Here is a 22,329-nt window from a genome sequence, read left to right as displayed (position 1 = left end):
GGATTCTATGGGGGATAATGAAATGGGGGGTGATTAAATGGTGTGCGTGTGCATGTGTGTGTGTGTGTGGAAACAGTAAGAAATCACAACCTCTTCCTTCCGGTTTTTACATGTTGGTGACCTCAGCAGTCCAACAGGGACCAAATTCAGTACCACTATCACACAGCTGCTTAGGGAAGAAGGGGGCTGGACTTCTGATTGGCTCATGCGAGCCAGGGTGGGGCTTATCCATAAAAAGAGAGTGCAACCACAGCTTGACAGTAGTGTATCAGGGATACAACCTGACCAAGCCCACAGAGAAAACTTACAAGAAGAGAACAAGATTCACATCAGGTGAGAATTTATTTATTTATTCATATAACATATTTGCTTAGCTCCTCGGTGAAATTGATGTTGATCCAGTGGTGAAAAATTCTGATTATGCGTGATTTGACTTTTAGACTACTTTTTCCTGAGAAGTAAGTTATTGACTGTCATTCTCAACCTTTACTACTGTGTAGTGTGCTAATTACCATCCTCTGTTAAAATAGTATTTATGTAACACTAACTTGATAAATACTCGAACATAGTTATATATTGTATGAAAACAAAATGTATAGTTAAGATCACATATTTAAATTACCAAGGGTATAAAGTAAAATGTAAAATGTTTGATTTAGCTAGTAGGCTACCTCTCAGAAATATATAATGTCAGTGTTTAGGTTGCTGGATGCACCGTGTATAGTTGAAGGCCTTTTACAGCATGTCATCAATCAGTGATTTTGACTTTACTCAAACATAACATTTCATGGTTGAGTAATTCAATGATGCAGAAGGCTAGTCAGAAATCTGGCAGATGAAAAAAAGTCTGTGTTGTTTTATCACTCCTTGTAGCCTGGAGGTAGCATTTATACGTAGCCTAACAATCTGGCGCAAGATGTGTATGGTAATTTCTTCTGATCTTTTTTTAAGTTTCTTTTCTCAGTAACATAGTTAAAGCAAGTACATGTGTTTCCAAAAGATTTTTTAACATATTTTGTTTGGTCACACTGCATTGATTTATAACAGTATGACATTACCTTCCGACCGGACCAAATAATGGTCCTTCTCATGTCATGGGTCCATAAAATGTCTTCAAAAGGGGCAGTGTGGGTGGACATCTTGTTTAGGCATCTGTGTGGAACCTGAGCCCATGACACTAACATGGCATTAGCAATGAATGGCATGGTGTTTGCTCTCTGGTCTGCCATTATGTCCAATGGTTCCAATGCCCCTGCGTTTTAGAAACTTTTGCGTGTGGTTGCAATACAGCAAACCGGTCCTGTTATGTCAGCGTTTTGAAGTGAGCAAGTCTGTGTTCAGTCAAAGTTGTGATTACTAGAAGTTTTGCTGTTGCAGGAAAACACAGTGGCTGTCGTCCTGGCAACCACCCCAGTCATGGGTGACTCACAGTGTGCCCTGCCCTGTTTGTGTTCCTCCGCTGTGTGTGTGTGTGTGTGTGTGTGGGGGGGGGTGGTCATACTGTAGATCACCCACCACACCCTCCTGCGCTCTGAGGGTGTCACATCCCTCCAGGGATCAGCGTGAAGAGCTTGACCAGCAGATGTCTAAATCATGAGAGACTATCTTTAGCAGCCTCTTGGTCACCTTTGTGAAATGTTTCATGAACAGTTACAGTTTAAGTGACTGTTGTTAACAACTATTACTACATTTGGCACATCTCTCTCACACCATCTGCACCCACTTACTTGAATGCCCGTTGCGCTCTTCAGATGAACGTCGTCTGGGTCTGCCACCCGTACGCTCAGGGGAATCCAAACTTTTCTCATCTGTTGTTCCCCATTGGTGGAATGTACTACCAGTTCCTATCAGAGCAGTGGCGTCCCTCTCTACCTTCAAAAAACTCCTGAAGACCCAGCTCTTCTGAGAGTCTCTCCTCTTGTAGCACTAGAACTACCCATAACAGTTTGCTAATTCTAGCATGTATTGTATACCACCTGACTAGAACTGGAGCATACCTATGTTCCCCGGGTTCTATGTTCCCCGGGTCCCCACTAGAACTGATGCTGTATGGAGCAGCATTCACTGTCCTTAGCATTCACCTGTCCTTATCGCACTCTACCTTGATGGAAGTTGCTTTGGTTAAAAACGATTGGGTCAAAATAAAAAAATATATGTAAACATGGTTTAAATCATCCTAGCTGTGGTTCCTAAAAAAAACATTTTGTTCTATTGTGGCTATTTTGGCTATTTCAGACTTCCTGTCCTGAATCGAGTAATGCCTATGGCCACAGACATGTCCCAGTTCTTACCCAATCACACACTGAAGGCCACCCAGAGCCCGAGCCTGGAAAAGGCCGAGGAGGACCTGGACGTCTCCCTGGACAACCTCAACCAGATGATCCTGGAGCTGGACCCCACGTTTGAGCCACTGCCCATCTCCCGGCACAGTCCTGGACGGAACAAACACACAGGTGCAGTATTTACATACAGTGGTCTGAGGAACCATGTGCATGTCCATATGTTTACACCACGTCTGCACCGTAGGCCACCGAGAAACGCTCTTCCAACCTTGCTGCATACTGGTGTATGGGCCAGGCTGACAATAAAAGGTCTTGAGGCTCAAGTCTGAGGCCCCTTGACTTGTCCAAGATGTCCTCTAGCGGTGGTCAGTGCCAGTAATGTGACAGGCCGGACCAGTATATGCATGATATATGATGTCAGTAATGTGACAGGCCGGACCAGTATACGCATGACATATGATGCCAGTAATGTGACAGGCCGGACCAGTATACGCATGATATATGATGCCAGTAATGTGACAGGCCGGACTAGTATACAGATATTATGCCATAGCAGCCAACTCTATCAGCAGAGAACCAGTTCTGTTCTGGTTTATGCTCCAGATGTTGAACCATTGAACCAAAAAAAAAAATCGATTCGTCACCAGAATTTATGTAATTCTACAGTAAAGTTATACACACAACACCCTCTGTTGACGACACATCCTTGATTCCGAATTGGTTCAACAATCAGTTCTCTGTTGGTCAAAAAATACCCTGTATGGCTAATACTGTACATTGTTAGCCACCGCACTGCACTGGTTAACCCCAGCCAAGAGGTCCACAAATAGAACCAGTTAATGGAAGCAATTATTTTGCATTATGCATGGTTATTTGGACAATAACAAATCTTTAACAAGTCTTGGGTGTCTAACTGTTTGGAGACAAATCAAGCAGAATCAGACAGACTATTTAGCAAAGCTCACAAAACGATGCTACTGCAGACAGTTAGCCTGGAATCCTTACCGGTTTTAACATGACAGTGAGAAGTAGAGGAGACAGAGTGGCATGAAATCCATGCATGCATTAAAACAAGTATCAACGACCTACAGATCATTCAGGTGTAAAATTGTCCGCGCACACAAAAAGAAGTTACATAATCCATACTAATCCGTGGCTAAAAGGTCTGAAAAGTTGTTGAGAGCAAAAGCAGCACACTGCCAACTGTGGACATATTTTTCAAACCGTACTCATACTAGAAGGTATTGCCTGAGGGCATTCTCCTTCAAGGATCAAATGATTAAATCAGAGAGTGGGAATGGTGGCGTCATATTTGGTGGTGGTGTCATATTTATCAGTCCATCAAATCTGGAGTTATTTAAAATGGAGCTGCATCAGGTGGCTTACCAGCCGGGTACCCCACTGTTACCAGGGGCCTCAGGGGATGGAGAAGTACCCATGTCTTCTTTCTTTTTTTCAATCCACGGTTACGCAAAACTGTAATTATTCTGCTTTGGCAACGCCTTGGCTCAGATGCCCAGCCAAAGAGCCGCTCCCTGCTGCCTCGAGCGATCCTTTTTTCCCCCCTCCCGCTTCCAAAATGTTCTTCATCTTTACTGAGAACAATGTTTGGGTACATAGCAAACTTTAGAGCACATACTGTCCTGTGAATGCAAAACTTTCAACGCCATATTACATTATTTCACAATGTCTGGAATCCCATTTTCGAGCATATTGGCTTAGATATATTACCACCCTTTTACCCACTGGTTCGCATACGGTCACATAATGAAAAGCACTGATGATGACAAATGCATAAGATATACATGGCTTTGGTTTCTGCAGCACGCTTCAGTGCAGTGTATCTGTGCCCTGGCATTAAGTTATTAAAGCTGTGAAGTTTGAACAAGACCAAGCCCAAGCTCAGACTGATAGGCTGTCAGTGGTGTTTTGCCAGCACCACCGGGAGGCCCGCGTGTTTGTTTTGGGGTGTTTGAATAGAAGGCCAAGCCAGGCCCGGTGAGTGTGCACTGGGTTGGGACAAGTGTATGCGTGTACGATAACGAGCAGGAATTTCACATGGAGCTATCGGAGTTATACGTGTGAGAGGGGTTTGCTGATGTGGAGCAGCACTGAGCAATCCAATAGCCAATAAGAGCTTGAGAATCTCAGATCTCAAAGCAGTGTACAAACCTTATGCAAAGTCTATATGTTTAAAAGTGATGTGGTGCAGACTCTACAGTGAATGTATGAAGGAGTTCATCCTTGCTGAAGTAAAGTAAAAAAAAAAATAGCAAAGTATCCTGAGATTGTAGTTTAAAACAGTTAGAGCATGCTGGGATTGTAGTTTAAACCAGCTCTTAAGAAACACAACTTGGCAACACTTGGACAGGAAACACCCTTAAGTGGCTGACAGATCAGATCAGGTCACCTGAGGCTTCTGTCAGTCAGAGGTGTTGGGAGACAACGACTAATAACAATTAGCTGTCTGAGATGCAATGTTGTGGTGGTTGACTAATTGCTCTCCCAGGAATTGGAATGTTGGAATTCACCCAATGCATCATCAATACAGTAGCCTACAGTAAGGTTCTAACAATTACATGGTCATGGTTGGATGCCTGAATACGGTTTGATGCAAGGAAACATACAAACCAATGGGAAAAGACAGGCTATATATATAAAAAATAGTAATAAATAGATAATAGTAAATAGTAAAGGCACAAGTATCTGTTGTTAATCTGCTGACCTCTACCCTTTTGTTTCTCTGTAGTCTCCTCTCCAGAGGACTCCCCCGAGGAGGAGGACATGGGTCCCTGCTTGCTGGTGTCCCGAGGCTGCTTCTCCGCCACCTCCACTTCCTCCAGAGCCCGCGTCTCCCCCTGCACTCCCACCGTCTCTGTCGGCGCCACCCGCAGCGTGGCCATCCCACAGCTCACCGGCTCCGTCAGCCCTCACGGCTCCGTCGTCTTCTCTGACTCGCCCTCCTCCTCCTCCTCCTCGCGACCCCCGCTGCCCTGCGGGATGATGGGAGGTGTGCAGAGGAGGAGACCCCAGCCGCCGTCCCAACAGATGGAGGTGGCCGGTTCCCCCGGGAACCTGTCGTTGTTCCGCAACTCGCTCCGGGGCAGCGCGAACTCGCTCCTGTCCACTTCTCCAGGCTCCGACACCAGCTACATCATGGGCAGGTGAGCATGGGAGGACTCCTGGGTTAATGGAGTGGTCATCATAATAGGCAACAACAAGTACAATCTCTGAACAAAAGGTTGTTCACTTGGCCCTACTGAGAAAACCTTTTTCTCAAAGTAGATTGAGAGTATTACAGTACAAGACAACAGACCATCAGGGACCATGAAGATTTAACTCTCACAAGCCAATGCATGTGAGGGATGGCTCATGACATTTTTGAAGCTGAAGGGCTCCAAGGTGCAATGGTTGAGGAGGTGTTTGGTATAGTACAGGGAGGATTAATGTTGGTAAATAGCTTAGCCAGGTCATCGGGAGACATGAACACTCAGGCCCAAGCAGCATGGCTGAGGGACTGGAGTATTTTTAGCTGTAGCCTGTCCCTACAGAGGGCTTGTTTCCTTTCAATTTGACAGTGGAAGTGAAGTCAATGGAGACATGTCATAATAGTCTGTGTATGTGTCACATTACATATCACTCAAAAAATAATTGAATCATGCCACAGATTTCTATTTAATTGAGTAATTAAGTGAAACTTCATTTCAGCTTCGATAATGTTCTATGAACACATCACATTTTTGTGGATGACAAGTTTTTTTTATTTATTTGCCTAGCATTGAATCCATGTTTGTCAAATTAATTAGTGTGTCATTTGTCTGTCTGACTTATAGGTCTTGTTGAATGACAGCTGATTGAGTTGCTAATGCTCTTGTCGAATTTACTTGATTGGCGTGTGTCCAAGGACTGATGAGAGAGCAGAGTGAATACAGCAGAGCATGGCTTGGCAGGCTTTCATTAGGATGCATTTGATGAAAACAGAAGCATCCTCATCAGATAATGCCATTACACTTGCTGAAATAATGAACAGTCATATCTTTCTAAGAGTTCACAGTGTATAAAACGTTCAAACTGTTAACTATCCGCAGCTGCAGACTTTAAGTCTTACAACTACAGCAGTGAGTGGTAGTGGGAAGTGTCTGTTCTGAGTTTAATACCACAATCTTTTTGCAACAGATGGCATCCAGCCCTTGCTCCACACTCCTCTGCAACCTGCCTGTACAATGGTGTTGTCTTATCATCAATCTTTGAAAGGCCTTTAGGATGTATTACTGCTGCCAATCATAACAGTGTGCCTAAAAATGCAAACACAATACTATACACACTATACATAATCTGTGAAAACTGACTTGTGATCAAACTTAACAATACTCATATTTGACCTCCCCCCCAGCATAACACACACAGCTTAATAATTACAAGAACAAAGGCACAGGCAAAGACATGTTTTGAATGGTATTCAGATAAGCAAATAATATGTGTATTAATAATATGTTAGGGTTAGCTTAATCACCTGGCTGCATCTTAGACCAATAATAAGCATCATAAAAATAAGTATATGGGCTCCTTAACCGATGCACTGAAGGAAGAGGTATGTTGTTTAAAAGGGAGTGGTGCTAACACTGGGAGAGACTGATGAGGTGTCGATTCAAGTCAGGTCATGCTATCAGAGTTGTGCAATGTCAGCTCACAGCACAGTGGCTGGGGACTTAGCAAGGAGGGATTGGCCTAATGATTTGCATCTTAGCAATAAACTCGTAAAGTTACACGTATATAGGGTTCAGTTGCGTGGAGTGGCCCTTTGAATGGTTGGGATAGATTGGCCTGAGGTGATCTGCTTGGGCATGACCCCTGTGGGCATGAGGATGGGATGCTGTGGACTAGCCAATGGTTGAAGACTAGTGGTGTGTCAGAGCACCTGCGGAGGTGGAGAATTTAGTCATTTCCCGTATAAATCGCAGGATAGCATTTTATGCGAATAAAAAAAAATGAAACCATGTATAAAGTGCACCCGTGTATTAACCGCAGTGGGTGGAACATGAACTGAATAGGTGGATGGTGAGGTGGCTCCTGGAGTGTTGTTTTATTTCTATGCATTTACCCATCCATTTTAGTAAGGTCGGTTACCAAAGTAAGTTGTAGTCATTTTTGATAAACCAGTCAATGTTAGTATTAACAGCAGTGCCCAATGAATCAGAATCAGACCGTGCTTTAATCATAAGAATGAAGAAAAGAAATGCATTCCAATGTACAGCCTGCCCCTGTGCTGAAGACATTTTGCAAAATCAATGTATTCTCCTTTGCTTTTGTCTACCCTGTTATGTACTGTACCCTTTTTGTCTAAAGCTAATTGTATTATTGCATTGAGACATGAAGTCATATGTGTCTTCTGTCTTTATGTTCTATCACCTCAACAACCCAGAAATGCTCAATGCCAATTCTTATCATCTCTCTCTGGATTAGTGATATTTATTCAGGGCGCATAACAGGGCTACATGTGAGACAATGACTAACACAGACAAACTCATCCTGTACAGTCAGTGACTAACAGGGACTTTCACTGAGTATGCAGGATTCCTCTTTCCAGTCTTAACTGGAATCACCCAGATCAGTTCACTTCTGATCTGAATGTGCCCACAGGGTCTTACCACAGGGCACAATTGAAAGTACACATGTATGCCAATTCTTATCCTCTCTCTGTCTCTCTCTCTATCTCTCAGTTGTCAGTCGCTCCTCAGCGATGACACCGACAGCAGTCCAGAGGGTCTGACGCCCAGCTTGTGCGGTTCCCTCGGCGACGTGTCCCGTGCCCACAGACCCTACGGCAGCCGGCAGCTCCATGGCGTGCCGCTGTCGCCGTACCTCAACTCCAGTCCGTCCGGCTCCCTCACCGACATCCCCGTGGTTCTCATCAACGGAGCTCCGCAGACCGGGACGCCCGAGGGCCATATCAGAGACCACCACCACCACCACCACCACGGCCTGAGCGTCAGGAGCACGTCCAGGTCACCGTCGCCCCAGGAGACACCCACGTCCATGGACAGGAGGCCATTTCAAGGTATGTAGTGTGTGTCACTGCTGTCCCATGCCCTGTGTTTGGAACTTCCACTATAACACTATTGTTATCATTACCACCATTTAGTTATTCCCCATATAGGGCACTAGTGAAAACCACCATTTAGCTATTCCCCATATACTGTAGTGCAGAGGTGGAAAAAGTACGAAAATATTGTACTCAAGTAAAAGTACCAATACCTTGATGAAATATTACTCAAGTACAAGTTAAAATACCAATCTGAAAATGTACTCAAGTAAAAGTAAAAAGTAGTTCATTGAAAATGTACTTTAAGTAAAAGTTACTTAGTTACTTTTTTTTTTTGTTGGGGGGGGGGGGGGGTACCAGAACAACCAGTTTTACCAAAGACTTTCTAATGAGGAGATACAGCACTCAAAAAATCCTCCATAGTAATGCATGGGGTTAGTTTGTAACGCCAATATGGCAGTTGTCTACACATCATATGTCTACACATATCACAACCCTTCCGCGGCAAAACGTCGACATGTGAATACATTGAGCCAATCATGTGGTGTGTTGTAAAATACATTGAGCCAATCATGTGGTGTGCTGTGAAGACATCGTGCCAATCATCTGTTGTGATCTCACTGCTGGAGCAAGATTGGTGTCGTGAAGCCTTACGCACACGCATTTCTGCTGAAATAGATGCACGATAAGTGCCCAAAAAGTGTTGCAATATGGCCGCCGAGTGGAGGTACTTGCCTGAAAAGGACGTTGAGAAATGGAGATCTATGTGAAAAATCACCGGAGTTCTCCTTTAAGTTTGAGCAGTAGTTGATTTTCAAAGTTAGTTGCACTCATCCTTGTCTCGCTTTGCAGTGAACAGTAATCCAGCACAACTGAAAAGCCCCTCACAGGCAGCTGAGGCAGGCAGGCCAATATTATATATTTATTATTTTTTATTTAAATATTATTTTTTTTATATTTGGAAACGAGCAGAAGGTTCAGCAGATTAAAGGGCGTCGTACTGGGGGGAAAGTGGGAAGTATAGGGCCCCAATGGAGGAAAGGGCCCGTGAAAAGTGGAATACAGGGGGCACAACATTTTCACCAGGCATTAGTAATAACTCAGGTAATCCACACATAAAAAATCCAAACAACTCCATAAGTAGAGTCATGTAATGAAGTGGAATAACACAGGGGAAAAGTATTAAACACGCTACGAAAAAGCACTAAGGCAAGGAAAGGGAAGGAACGAGCTGGAATCTGTATAGAGAGTAGTTATCCTTTCTATCTGTGCAAATTAATATAAGCTTGGTTAGTAGCCTACATATTGATGGGCTATAAAAAAGGTTTTTCATTAGGCTACCAAGGTGTCACACAAGAAACATGGTCAAACATGCAAAAGCAATGGTCATTTCCACAACCGAACAAAAACAAGCCAACCTGTCTACCTATCACTACCATGGAGATAGATGTGGAAAAGACGGTCGTGGAAATGACATTTTCCCACTTTCCCTCTAATATCTCATGTTTGACTAGCCTGTTAGTGTTAGTTTTAGAGTTAGCATTAAATAATCTCAAATTACACCTAATGAAATGGTAAAAATCCAGAATTTTTCCCATCGGAATGAATTATGAGCGGTTCAGAAATGACGTACAATAAACATACTCGCGGTATTTCTCATATTTACCTTGATATATCTCCTATGTATTAACCTCTGCTGGGATCATTCTTTCATTCAGCCATGTGGATCCCTCTGGAGTGTCAGTTGCTATGGTTAATGAGTATACAAATCTAGAATACTGAGCCTGGGATTGCATTTTATGCAGAGGTGTGGAAATGACGGTGAACCCAAGGGACAAGTGTTTAACATGTTTAAAATATGCCAAATCGAAAAGAAATATAAAAACAAATAGTATATTTGAATGAATTGGGTTATAATGCATACTTTCTGTTTGAATTTAAAATTATATCAGTATTAGATTTTAAGTGAGATAAGGTCGAAGACCCAAAGTCTGGCCTAGGGACAGAGGCAAAATAGTAAAAAACGCATATAAAATGTCTTATATTTTATAAAAAACAACATAATTGAACAATGATTTTTTATATATAGGTTCCCCTAAATATGTAGTAAGTGTGAAAAAAATAAAAAAGTAGAAATGTTTTTTATTTTTTTAAATATATGTCAAGGACAGAAAAAGTACCATAGTTGGAGAATCACCCAATTACTGAAAAGAAAAATACGGGTTCAATACTTATTTCCACCATATATTTATTTTACCTGGACATTTTAACTTCCAAATTAAATGTCAAAATGAATGTCAGACGAAATTTAAAGTTTGACTGAGTGGATTTTGTATACAAAACATAGTGACAACTGTGTAAGGTCACTCTCACTCTCCCTTGCTAAAGAGCTAAATGGTTTAGTCCGCCTGCACGATTCATAGTCTATCTTTTGTTTATTTAGTTGAGCATCGCTAGTAGTGGACCGCTAATTGTTGTGCTGCTGGTGCAATGTCTTTCTCCAAGAAAGCCAAGTCAGGTTACTAAAAACAAAGGCCAAAACAGGAAAAAGAGAGACATCAAAATGAGGGGAAACAACTGCTAATAAACTTCTTTCCAAAGAAAGGTGAGCACAAACGTCAAAACACGAAATCCCATGGTGTTTGCTTAAATATCTCTGCAATCATTAGTGCTAAAACGAACTGAGACAACCGATTGGAATAGTGGAAAATACACTTTAATAGGTTAGGCTAATCTGATGCATTTCGTGATCCAGTCTCCATCACTTTCAGAAAGACTGCATGGCGCCAGCTTGATTCATGTCCTGTTGTAGGCTACATGCTGATCATTATCACTAGGCTAGTGGTTTAGGGCGCGATTTTCCCTTTCCGTTAGTCTTTTTCTGAATTCATGTTGATTTTTTTTTTTTCTGAAACAATTAATATAGCCACGAATCAGTTATTTTTACTCAAGTAACGGATGGGATTTTTGATGTAGCGAAGTACAATACTTCACTCAAAATGTAATCAAGTAAAATTTAAAATACTGATTTTATAAACTACTTAAAAAATACAAAATACACAGAAAAACTACTCAATACAGTAACGTGAGTAAATGTATTTCGTTACTTTCCACCTCTGCTGTAGTGCAATAGTGAAAACCACCATTTAGCTATTCCCCATATAGTGCACTAGTGAAAACCACCATTTAGCTATTCCCCATATAGTGCACTAGTGAATAGCCACCATTTAGCTATTCCCCAGTTCGGTGCACTATGGAGTGGGTGAGCTGATGTTCCAAACACAGGGATGGTCTAATTCACATCATTGTACTGAGACATGATCAGAGACTAAAATCAAATAGTCCTGATTAGAGGAGTGCAGTGTTCAGTTGTGATGGGACTTACATCCCCCATCTGCACAGACAGGTATTTTTAACTGAATATGAAACAAATGTTTTTGACTTTCAGGCAGCCAACCTAATATGAAATTTGTTATGGACACCTCCCAGTACTGGTTTCGACCACAGATCACCCGTGAAGAAGGTAAGCTCCTTCATGATCTCAGCTTCTATCTGAGCTGCAAAACCACAGAGGGAGAATGATATAAAAAAAATAACATCACAGCTGTGCAGGCCGTTGAAGCCATGGTGTTAGTTATTCATTGTAGTACATAATCATGAGTCTTTGCAATATTGTACTCTGTGCAAACGGTACATGACTCAAATGCTATATTAACTTAAGTCCGCTTGCACTCTAATGTTGGAGATCCTGTGGTGAACTGTAGATTTTGGGAATCAAACACGACATTCCTTGCAGTGTACCGTAACTGTTCATTGTCAACAGCAACAACAACTCTGTAATGGATGACCCAATAATTGCTGCTTGGCAACACCAAAACAAACATTGTTCTTTTCTCTTGACCTGACAATAGCTGATGCCATCCTCCGTGTCCAGGACCCAGGTTCCTTTGTAGTGAGAGACAGCACATCATACAGGGGCTGCTTTGACCTAGCGATGAAGATCCACCCAGCGGCCACCGATCCTGTTTCCCTCTGCAAACCAGGTATGTGTGCGCTGCGAGTCACATTGTCCACATATTCACACATCAATGACCTGGCTCAGGCGCGCCTACAGGTGTACGTCCGTACGCACTGTGCGTACCATCAGGCACAACAGCGAGAGAAAATTTCCTTTGTGTGTGTGTGTATTCACACCAAATTGGCCTACCATACCTTCCCAACTATGCACAGTATCCCATTAGCTGCATGCCATCAGGCTATTTACCATTTTCTATTACGTAAAGTTAGTGAACAGTGGAAGTGGAAGTGAAGAGTGGGGGTGATGGGTGTGCGTACCATAGCATTAATTCCTGCAGGCGCCCCTGACCTGGCTCACAGGTTCATCTCCCTTATGAAACGCCAGTGACCAGTAATTGAGGAACTGACACCTTTTCAGGCATGTAGGCCAGACACTGGACATAACAAACCAAAAACAATGAGTAATATTTATTCAGCGCGTGTAGCTTTGGGCTAATGTGAGACAATGACTTACACAGACAAACTCAGACAACAGTCAGTGACTAACAGGGACTTTCACTGAGTGTGCAGGATTCCTCTTTCCAGTCTTAACTTGTATACAGACGGTCAGTCTACTTCTGATCTGGGTGTGCCCAAAGACACATTTCCTACTGTCCTCCCACATGTTTTTGTTTTATTGTAACTCTTGGTGACATAAATCAGAGCACATGTGATAAGCCTATATGTATAAATAGTATCTTACCACAGCGCACAATTAAAAGTACTCATGTACTCACAGTGACCTCCACAGGTATTGCTACCCGTATTGCTAAAGTTAAGAAAAAAGAGGAAGTAAAATAAATCTATATACTGGTATTTTTTTTTGGCAATTTATATATTCTATCTCTATGTATCTATCTATCTCAAAAATAAACTAATGAGGAAAAAATATAGCCTTTAAAGGGAAAAAAATTATATTAAGGAAAAACAATGCACCATAAATATATATTTTTGACAAAAACACGTGCCACAATTATTGGCGCTGTAGTTTTTCAGTTTTCTCACAAATTGTATAAAATTTCACAGTGCTTATTCTCTTGTGACCTTTTCCTGTCTTGTTTCATTGGTAGATGATTCCACAGATCAAATCAAACACTTCCTTATCGAGTCCTCTGCTAAGGGGGTGCGTGTCAGAGGATCTTCACATGAGCCCTACTTCGGTGAGTGCTTCCCCCTGATCTTGCTTGAACCCACTGGAAACATGGACCAAACCAGGTGCTGCAGTACCATCGATGTGTCCTAAAAGCATCATTGTGCAACAACCACAGCAGCTAATATAGAGAGTGTTGACAATGATTATGAAAATTACATATACTAACTTAATAATACACTGTATTTGCAAAGACACAGACTGGTTTAAACATTAGTCCATATTTTCAGTCACCACTGGAAAAAGGTTGAACACGTAACGGTCAATCAACTTACTGTAGGTCTTGGTTATAGTTTTTTTGTTAAACAGGGTTTACGCAAAATGTTGTAGCCTTGTACAATAGTGGTGCGACACAGGCTGTTCCACTATCACCTGGATACAACCTGCACGCCTCTGTTCCATATCCATACACACTCTGTGTCTCATGGCTGTCATGTCACTCTGGATGACGCCATGGGCACTGTCGCTATGGGACTGACTGATGTCTGTTAACCTGCCTTATCAGTGAATGGCACCCTGACTCACACATCCGAATCGGAAATCTGCGATAGCCGTGCTTCAACACTTTCATATACTCTTATCAGTTCAAATCACTCTGACTCACACATGCTAAGGATTCAGAAATTTGCAATAGCAGTGCTTCAACACTTTTATAATACTCTTACTTGGACACCAGCCCCCACACACCCTCACTCCACCCCCAAACACTCCCACCCTGCACACTCACGCTCAAACGCTCACACCCCACTTTAAAGAGGCCATATCCTTGATCCTTGCCCTATCATATTTACCCTCACTCACCTCAACAGTGCAGAGTCATAAGGGCGTGTGTGTGTGTGTGTGTGTGTGTGTGTGTGTGTGTGTGTGTATGCCTTTGGGAGTGTGCATGCCTTTGTGTTTGTCACTCTTGGGCATGCAGACAGTGCTGATGACACAACACTCCTTAGGCTTAGCCAAAGCCAGCGCATGGCTATAAATGGACAGGATCAGTATCATTTGATCAAAATAAAGTACATTTTTTAGAATCAATCAGGCTCATATAATCCTTATCTTAATTGAAACACTATTATGATTTATAACGTTTCCCTAACATAATTTAACAAAATTAAAATAACAAACATATTTCCAAAGCATTAAATACTGTAGTGACAAAGAGGAATGTTTGACAGGCTGAAGCATGTCGTGAGGCATTAATAATAAAATCAAATAGACTAGAATCAAAATGGAAGACCACCCAAGAAGTGATAACCACAGACATGCATTGAACAAGCCCTTTTACGAAGGTACAGTGGAGTTTTAAGAGTTATGACATATCATCTGAGATATATCATGATAAAAAAGTATTTGGGAAGGCTTATGAGTTAACCTGACTATCGCCAGATGAATTTCATTCCGCCTAGCTCCACCTAGCCAAAATTCATCTGGCGAGAGTCAGGTTACTCATGAGTCTCTTCCATTTGGAAAAAAACGGTTAAATATTACTGTAATCCATTAAATATATTGATGAAGTTACATAAAGTATGAATCTTCCTGACTGAGATGTGAATATGAGGTTGAGTAGTCCTCTTCTAATTTTAAACTCATATATGAAGATTAACCCTCTGAAATGTGAAACATTTGCAAATGTATAAAGTAGGCTATTGCCATTCACTCTCATCAACTACAGAGGTGGTCACATTTTCAATATTATCTTTAGTGGCTTACTACTGCCCCCCTGTGGCCAGGTATGGGAATTGTTTACATGAAAAAAGTAGGTCACAGTCATTTTATTTTCTGCTGTGATGTAAAAACTCTGCAGCAGCTGCTATAGTTAGTGATGAATCTGGAGTAGTTCAGTGTTAATAAGTGTAATTAACACGCGTCGTCTCTCTCTCTCTGACAGGGAGTCTCTCTGCCCTGGTCTATCAGCACACCATTTCTCCTTACGCACTACCCTGCAGACTCGTCATCCACTCTCAAGGTAACGCAGGATGCTTGCATCTACTTGCTCTCACTATCTGACTGTATCATCCTACCTGACATAGTTCTGAGGTCAAAATGTCATGCATGCATTCGTACAATATCAAAATAGATATTCATATACAATAATAACAAGTTTAGCCTTTTAAAAATGAGCGAATCAAACCTTTAAGTTACCTGATATTATTGACATATTATTTCAGTTACTGATGGACTTTCTTTTGTTGCCCCACAGGTGTTAAGAGAGATGAGGAGGGATCCCCAACCACGTCCCCCAGTGAGGAGCCTAGTAAGACAGGTAAGGACACGGGACTATGGAGGAATCAGGCAGATACTGTATAGGATCAGTGAGATTATTGCAATAATGAGGCAGTACCACACAAACATCAATCCTCAATCCTGAAGAAGTGGTAAAACTAAAAGCATTCAAAGTTCTTCACTAGAACTAGAGCATTTGAAGTTCTTATCTAGAACTAAAAGCATTTAAAGGAACCGTATGTAAGAAATGTATTTCAATTAATCATAAAATGGCCCTAATATGTCACTAGACATTAAGAAATCATGTTCATTTCAAATACTTATATCACTGACAACAGTAGTCCGGCCAGGATATTGTCATTTAAAAAGTGAACTTGCAGCCCTCAACTGATGTTGATGTTGTGTTTTGTCATGTCATGTTGTGTTTTGGCCTGATGCGCCACCCTCCACCTATCTACTAATCACAAAGACAGTAGTGTTTCGGCATCTGGGTTGGCAACCTCGAGTCAGGGGGGAGGGGGAGGGGATACATCGCTCTAGTAATTTGAAAGTGATTGCAGTACCAGTTTTGGCCACAATCTTACATATTGTTCCTTTAAAGTTCTTAACTAGAACTAAATGCATTTAAACTTAAATGTTGAAACAAGTGCATAAATAGTAATGGGTTTTGGGAAGTAACAGAGCAACAAAAAAGTTCCTCCTCCGTACATTAGATTTTATCTGTCAACATTGAAGACTGCTGATTGTCTAATGTTTGTGTTATCTTCTCTTCCAAGCATGCAACTTCCTGTATTTATGTGCGGTTCCCACGGAGACGGTGACGGGCCCCTGCGCTGTGCAGAAGGCTGTGTCTATGGTCTTTAAGAAGGAGGCGGCAGCCACACCCACAGTGGTCAACCTGAAAGTGTCACCCAAGGGTGTGACTCTGACCGACATACAGAGAAAGTAAGACAACTCAAGTGCAGGAGCCAATGACACTTTATGAGACACTTTCCTTAAAGGTGCAGTCAGCGCTTCTAAACCAATAGCTTGGATCGAGCCAGAAACAATGTCAGTCAATAAAACATTGTTTCAGTAGCAGGAAAGGGAGGGGTGTCATTTTATTTGGCTGCTGAGATCACACATCAACAACATGATTTTGTAAGAATCATGGACTGCACTTTTATCTGACGTAACATTGACTGACTTTTAACTGACTTAACATCAATAAAGCATTAACTACACCAATTAGAGATAGTGTCTCTTAATGTTGAAGCCCAGTTTGGTCATGGCTATAAAATACAAGTAATATAAATTAAACAAAAGCATTGACCTTCATCTGAAATGTGAATTGGACATTAAATTATATCTTTATTTTTTTCAACAGGCTCTTCTTTAGACGGCATTTCCCTGTCCACTTACTGAGCTATGGTGGCGAGGACCCCGAGGAGAGAAGGTGAGAGAGATCAAACACTACACACAGGCCCAGAACACCAAGGTGGCAGGTGCCCAAGGAGCCGGTTTGGCCCTGGCCCTGATAAAAAAGATCTGGGCCAGGGTTCTAGCCGCAGCCTGGGCTGGTTTAGACCAGTTTTTGTCTAAGATTGTAGTATAGCTGCTAATGTAATGTTGTACATGTGTCACTTAACATTAACGTTTGTGCACTCTCTCCTGTAGGTGGCAGAAAAGCTGCAAATCAGCCAGGTAAGAATTCCATCTAAGTTAATTTTATCTAAGTTATTAGTACAAAATAAATCGAATCTAAAAGTGAAACTAGACTATCCGTAAATGAAATACTGCATATTTTTATGACTGTAGCAGGAGAGCCATGTTAAGGGTGTCTGTAGCAGGAGAGCCATGTTAGTTAATTGTGTCTGTAGCAGGAGAGGCATGTTAAGTGTGTCTGTAGCAGGAGAGCCATGTTAGTTAAGTGTGTCTGTAGCAGGAGAGCCATGTTAGTTAAGTGTGTCTGTAACAGGAGAGCCATGTTAGTTAAGTGTGTCTGTAGCAGGAGAGCCATGTTAGTTAAGTGTCTGTAGCAGATGAGCCATGTTAGTTAGGTGTGTCTTTAGCAGGAGAGCCATGTTAGTTAGGTATGTCTTTAGCAGGAGAGCCATGTTAGTTAAGTGTGTCTGTAGCAGGGGAGCCATGTCAAGTGTGTATGTAGCAGGAGAGCCATGTTAGTTAAGTGTGTCTGTAGCAGGGGAGCCATGTCAAGTGTGTCTGTAGCAGGAAAGCTATGTCAAGTGTGTCTGTAGCAGGAGAGCCATGTTAGTTAATTGTGTCTGTAGCAGGAGAGGCATGTTAAGTGTGTCTGTAGCAGGAGAGCCATGTTAGTTAAGTGTGTCTGTAGCAGGAGAGCCATGTTAGTTAAGTGTGTCTGTAACAGGAGAGCCATGTTAGTTAAGTGTGTCTGTAGCAGGAGAGCCATGTTAGTTAAGTGTCTGTAGCAGATGAGCCATGTTAGTTAGGTGTGTCTTTAGCAGGATAGCCATGTTAGTTAGGTATGTCTTTAGCAGGAGAGCCATGTTAGTTAAGTGTGTCTGTATCAGGGGAGCCATGTCAAGTGTGTATGTAGCAGGAGAGCCATGTTAGTTAAGTGTGTCTGTAGCAGGGGAGCCATGTCAAGTGTGTCTGTAGCAGGAAAGCCATGTCAAGTGTGTCTGTAGCAGGAGAGCCATGTTAGTTAAGTGTGTCTGTAGCAGGAGAGCCATGTTAGTTAAGTGTGTCTGTAGCAGGAGGGCCATGTTAGTTAAGTGTGTCTGTAGCAGTAGAGCCATGTTAAGTGTGTCTGTAGCAGGAGAGCCATGTTAGTTAAGTGTGTCCTGTCTTTCCCTCCTCCCTGCAGGATGTTTGGGATCGTGGCTAAAGGTGTGGAGGCCGGCGCGGAGAACATGTGCCACGTCTTCGCCGAGTACGACCCGCTCCAGCCCTGCGGCCTCTCTCTTCAGCTCATCCACAACATCATCACCAGCTCCCATGCATAGGCACCTGTGCCGCGCAGGTGTGTGAGGAGAGCAGAGCGACAGTCACGGACCACCTGTCGTCGGCTGGGTCGTCGAGGTCACTGACCTCAGGGACGTGCATGGAAAGTAAGCGCGCCGAGCTGGCGTGACATGGGACTACAGACGACAAAAATGTTGACAAAAAACGTCCGATCAAACAGCAGGATTGTACATGGGAGAGGATTAGCTTAAATGCTGGGGACGACCAGTAGATGGCGTGACTGCTTTCAAAATGGCTTTGATGGACCATTCTTCATTGGGCAAAATTCCTTCAGCTGAATACTTTTGCTTTGAATGGCTTTACACGTTGCCCTCAAAGGGGACCGGACAATACTTTCAGAAGTGCTACTAGGCCTTTTGCACATGTCTACAAACACACTTGTAGTTGTGACCACTAGGCCGCTTTGTAACCACCAGGCTGCTTTGGTGAGAGACGTATTTATAGTGAATCATGAAAATATATACAGAATATGCATATATATCTATATAAGGTACACAATACATTGGATTATTACACGGCTCTTCATAATGCTGCAGAATGCTCCATTCACTTGAATGGGCCTTCCCAATATAAGTCCCTTCAGGGCGGAACAAGACCCCTCCGCTGTGCGTCGGGGTCCGGTTCGCCCTGTCGGGACTTATTTTCCCAATAATGACCGGCGTTCTATACATTATCCCTTACATATATTCTACATGTAATGTGGATGTAATGTGGATGTAATGTAAGAGACCACTTCTCAGGTTCTTAGTGCTTGTTACTGTACTGCACTTTTCTACTGAAATGCCTGTTATATTTGATGCTTTGGATGTAAATGTGAAAGTAATTTGCACTCTAAGTTCCACATTAAATTATATAATTCAAACATACAAACTGATGTTCATGATAGAAAAAAACAACAACAAATGAGATTATGAATTTAGCCTTTTATTTAAATTATCTCATCATTGGATAATAAAATGCATATAATTTCTTCTTGAAAAGTAAAATGGGCCCCAACCCAAACTGAAGAAAGTGGAGTCATTTTTCAAGTGTTCAAGCAGCACTAATTCAAGCACATGAAGAGGACTGCATAGATAGGAAAGGTTAAAAGGGCTAACATTACAAGTCTCAGGCACCCAACTGCAAAGCACATCGGTAACTTTTTTTTGTCATCTTTGGCGACCCACCCAAAAAAAAAAAAAAAAGACATTGCTTCATAATCCTGGACCAGGGTTACTTTTTGACCATAGGATATGTATCTCAACTCACTTGTCACCTTTCCCTCATTATTAACCAACCAAAAGCACTTGTTTTCTGTGTGCTAAATGCAACAAGTAGCACTGAAGATGTAATGTCCCTCAGCACTCACTGCACTCTCATACACTGCATTCATCCTTGCATTAGAGCCATTGTTTTTATTGCAATACCGCAGATACAGAAGCAATCAAGCAAATCACCAAACATTCCACTAACAGTAGCCATAGTTACTGTTTAAATCTTACAGCTACGGTCAAAACAGTAGCCAAATGCAAATTCATGGCTGTGAATCTGCTTATTTGATGCTGTTAACATTATTGTTGTCTGCGGACGTAATATATGTCACTGTTTGTTCACACCATTATAGTTGACAACTACAGATTTTTTGAGAACAGGTTGATCAAATAAGTGCCAATTCACTGAAACCATCTCATGCACACAACCACTCTCCAATTCTCACTTCTCAGAGCAAATTCATTAGACACAAATTCACTTTAAAGTTAATGCACTTTTAATGAACAACGATATGCCTACTTATCAAAATATTATCATAGCCTATACGTTAAATAACAAGGATAAAATATATTGCCTCACCATGTAGTAAATTCTTATTTTATGCATTGGTTGATATAAATAAATATATCACACAAAGAGTTGCCATTCTCCTGTTGCTAATCTTTTTAGAAAACCAAGGCTTAATAAGCTAATTATTTCATAAAGAACAGTTCATATGCAAACCTCAAAATGTCACTGTAATACACCACCACAATCAAAAAGTAATGCATTCATGGAATAGAGAAGCTATATACACACGTTCAATGTACGCCCTCTCCTGGTTGCATCTGATAACACACTCAACCACTGAAAAAAGAAATCAGGATAAGTTTGACTTGCTGTTGTCTATTGCAGAATCAGCCCTCCTTATTTGTGGCCCAGAGCTCAAGTATCTAGATCAACCATCTCAAACTGACCTGAGGTCATCTGCTAATTGTGCCAACGAGGAGGAAGACTTCACGGCGACGATAGGAACCACAGTGCACATTCATACATAGGTTGCCTCTTTTTTTTTTGTGTCAAGTGTTTAGTTTGTTTGTTATCGTCAATATCAGTTTGTTAAACAGCACAGCCTGCATATACAGAAAGAGAAATGGAAGCTTCTAGAGAGAGGCATGTGATTGCTGAGCAAATCAGTCTCACCATTGCATTCCTCAAAAAGTGCATCTGAAGTCTTTCCAAACAAGCAGTTTCTGGAACATACTCCACACCCCATCCATGTCTGGAGGGTACCGCCCTGAACTGGTTCACCATGGGGCCTATTTAGGCTAACAGGCTAATGGCCCATTAGCCGGACTGGTGACGTAAAGTGCTAAGGAGCCAAGGGCTTCATACCCACAAACAGCTCAAATGGAGGCCTCACAGAACCGCTTCAGACAAAAGGGGTCTGCTAAACAATTAAATTCAGAAGGAAATACATTCAAATACAGGTAATGAAGTTGGGATGGAAGCTCATTTTCAAATGCTCACCTCATTCTGAATCCAGATGGGTTATTAATGGCTACGGTTACTGTTGTTGCCATTGTTGTTTTGTGTGTATGGGTAAAAGCCATAAAATATGACTGTAGGGAAGGGCAGGTCAAATCTATACATACATTTATTGTATTTCTAATTGTAAATTATCTAAATGATTAATCCATACCAACATTTTTGTTTCTCTCTGGGGGAAAAAAAAATATTGTTGGGATTAATGGTGGCTTTGATGTTGTCAGAAGACGAGATGTTTTTCACAGTGACATTACTCGTTGACCTGACGCTTTATTCCAACAGCTCAGGTGTTTTTTTTTTTTGTTTTTTTTTGTGGCAATGCTGCAGGTGCTTTCACTTGATAGCACTGCTGTCACAGTGATATTGCCATAGAAACATAGACGGCTACTGCATGCAGCATCAGAGCGCTGTGCCATTACAGGACCCAACCAACGGAAGCAGGGTGCTGTACAGTGTGCACACGACCATCGCATCGTCTGACCACTCGTCTGACCAGTCGTCTGGGTTGAGGCAGGACTCCACTCCTCTCCACTCCAGCATGGAGATGTTTCGTAACGCACGAAAAACAGCACAACGGCAAGACAGCAAAGATGCTTATTTGTTTAGTGTGTGAACTATACGTAGGTGTGCAGACATACTGGAGCTGCTGAGCTGAGATGGAATTAATCCTCAGCAGAGAGCGCTGGAACCTAGCAAACCATAATCTGGCTAAGGGCCTGGATGAGTCTGTGTTCTTGTAAGATTTTGTTTTTTTTTAAGGGTGAACTGAAGTTAGCTGGAACATGGAACATACGGAAGATGGTCCTAGTTCCAGTTTT

The 22,329-nt window shown here is 42.0% G+C and overlaps 2 protein-coding genes across 4 annotated transcripts in view; one reads left to right on the top strand and one right to left on the bottom strand.

The window, feature by feature from the left end:
- The first annotated feature begins 275 nt into the window (after positions 1-275).
- LOC143131324 (tensin-4-like) lies at positions 276-19,603 on the top strand. Its single transcript, XM_076290869.1, has 13 exons — positions 276-333; positions 2,236-2,453; positions 5,032-5,446; positions 8,003-8,340; positions 11,774-11,848; positions 12,237-12,368; positions 13,452-13,541; positions 15,414-15,491; positions 15,726-15,788; positions 16,525-16,693; positions 17,115-17,183; positions 17,405-17,431; positions 18,576-19,603. The coding sequence occupies exons 2-13, from the start codon at positions 2,258-2,260 to the stop codon at positions 18,712-18,714; spliced, it is 1,791 nt and encodes a 596-aa protein (XP_076146984.1). The 5' UTR covers positions 276-333; positions 2,236-2,257; the 3' UTR covers positions 18,715-19,603.
- Positions 19,604-19,636: 33 nt separating this feature from the next.
- krt222 (keratin 222) overlaps positions 19,637-22,329 on the bottom strand; it is a 30,368-nt gene continuing 27,675 nt past the window's right edge. For all 3 annotated transcript variants that reach the window (XM_076290913.1, XM_076290923.1, XM_076290903.1), the window contains one exon: positions 19,637-22,329. This exon is cut by the window's right edge and continues 676 nt beyond it. The gene's annotated coding sequence lies outside the window, so the exon portion shown is untranslated.

The sequence above is a fragment of the Alosa pseudoharengus genome, unplaced genomic scaffold (genome assembly GCF_046254945.1).
Source record: "Alosa pseudoharengus isolate Yale_2024_CS ecotype anadromous, Long Island Sound unplaced genomic scaffold, YU_APseudo_1.1 YU_APseudo_1.1_scf_1, whole genome shotgun sequence".
Taxonomy (NCBI): Eukaryota; Metazoa; Chordata; class Actinopteri; order Clupeiformes; family Clupeidae; genus Alosa; species Alosa pseudoharengus.
The sequence above is the reverse complement of the archived record's forward strand: the minus strand, read 5'-3'. Positions and strand labels throughout refer to the sequence as shown.

What these genes read in the sequence shown, in the direction of transcription:
- LOC143131324 (XM_076290869.1), top strand. Translation starts at nt 2,258, where the DNA reads ATGCCTATGGCCACAGACATGTCCCAGTTCTTACCCAATCACACACTG. An exon ending in TGTTTCCCTCTGCAAACCAG is followed by an intron (nt 12,369 to 13,451) that starts GTATGTGTGCGC and finishes TTTCATTGGTAG; the next exon opens with ATGATTCCACAGATCAAATC. An exon ending in TGAGGAGCCTAGTAAGACAG is followed by an intron (nt 15,789 to 16,524) that starts GTAAGGACACGG and finishes TTCTCTTCCAAG; the next exon opens with CATGCAACTTCCTGTATTTA.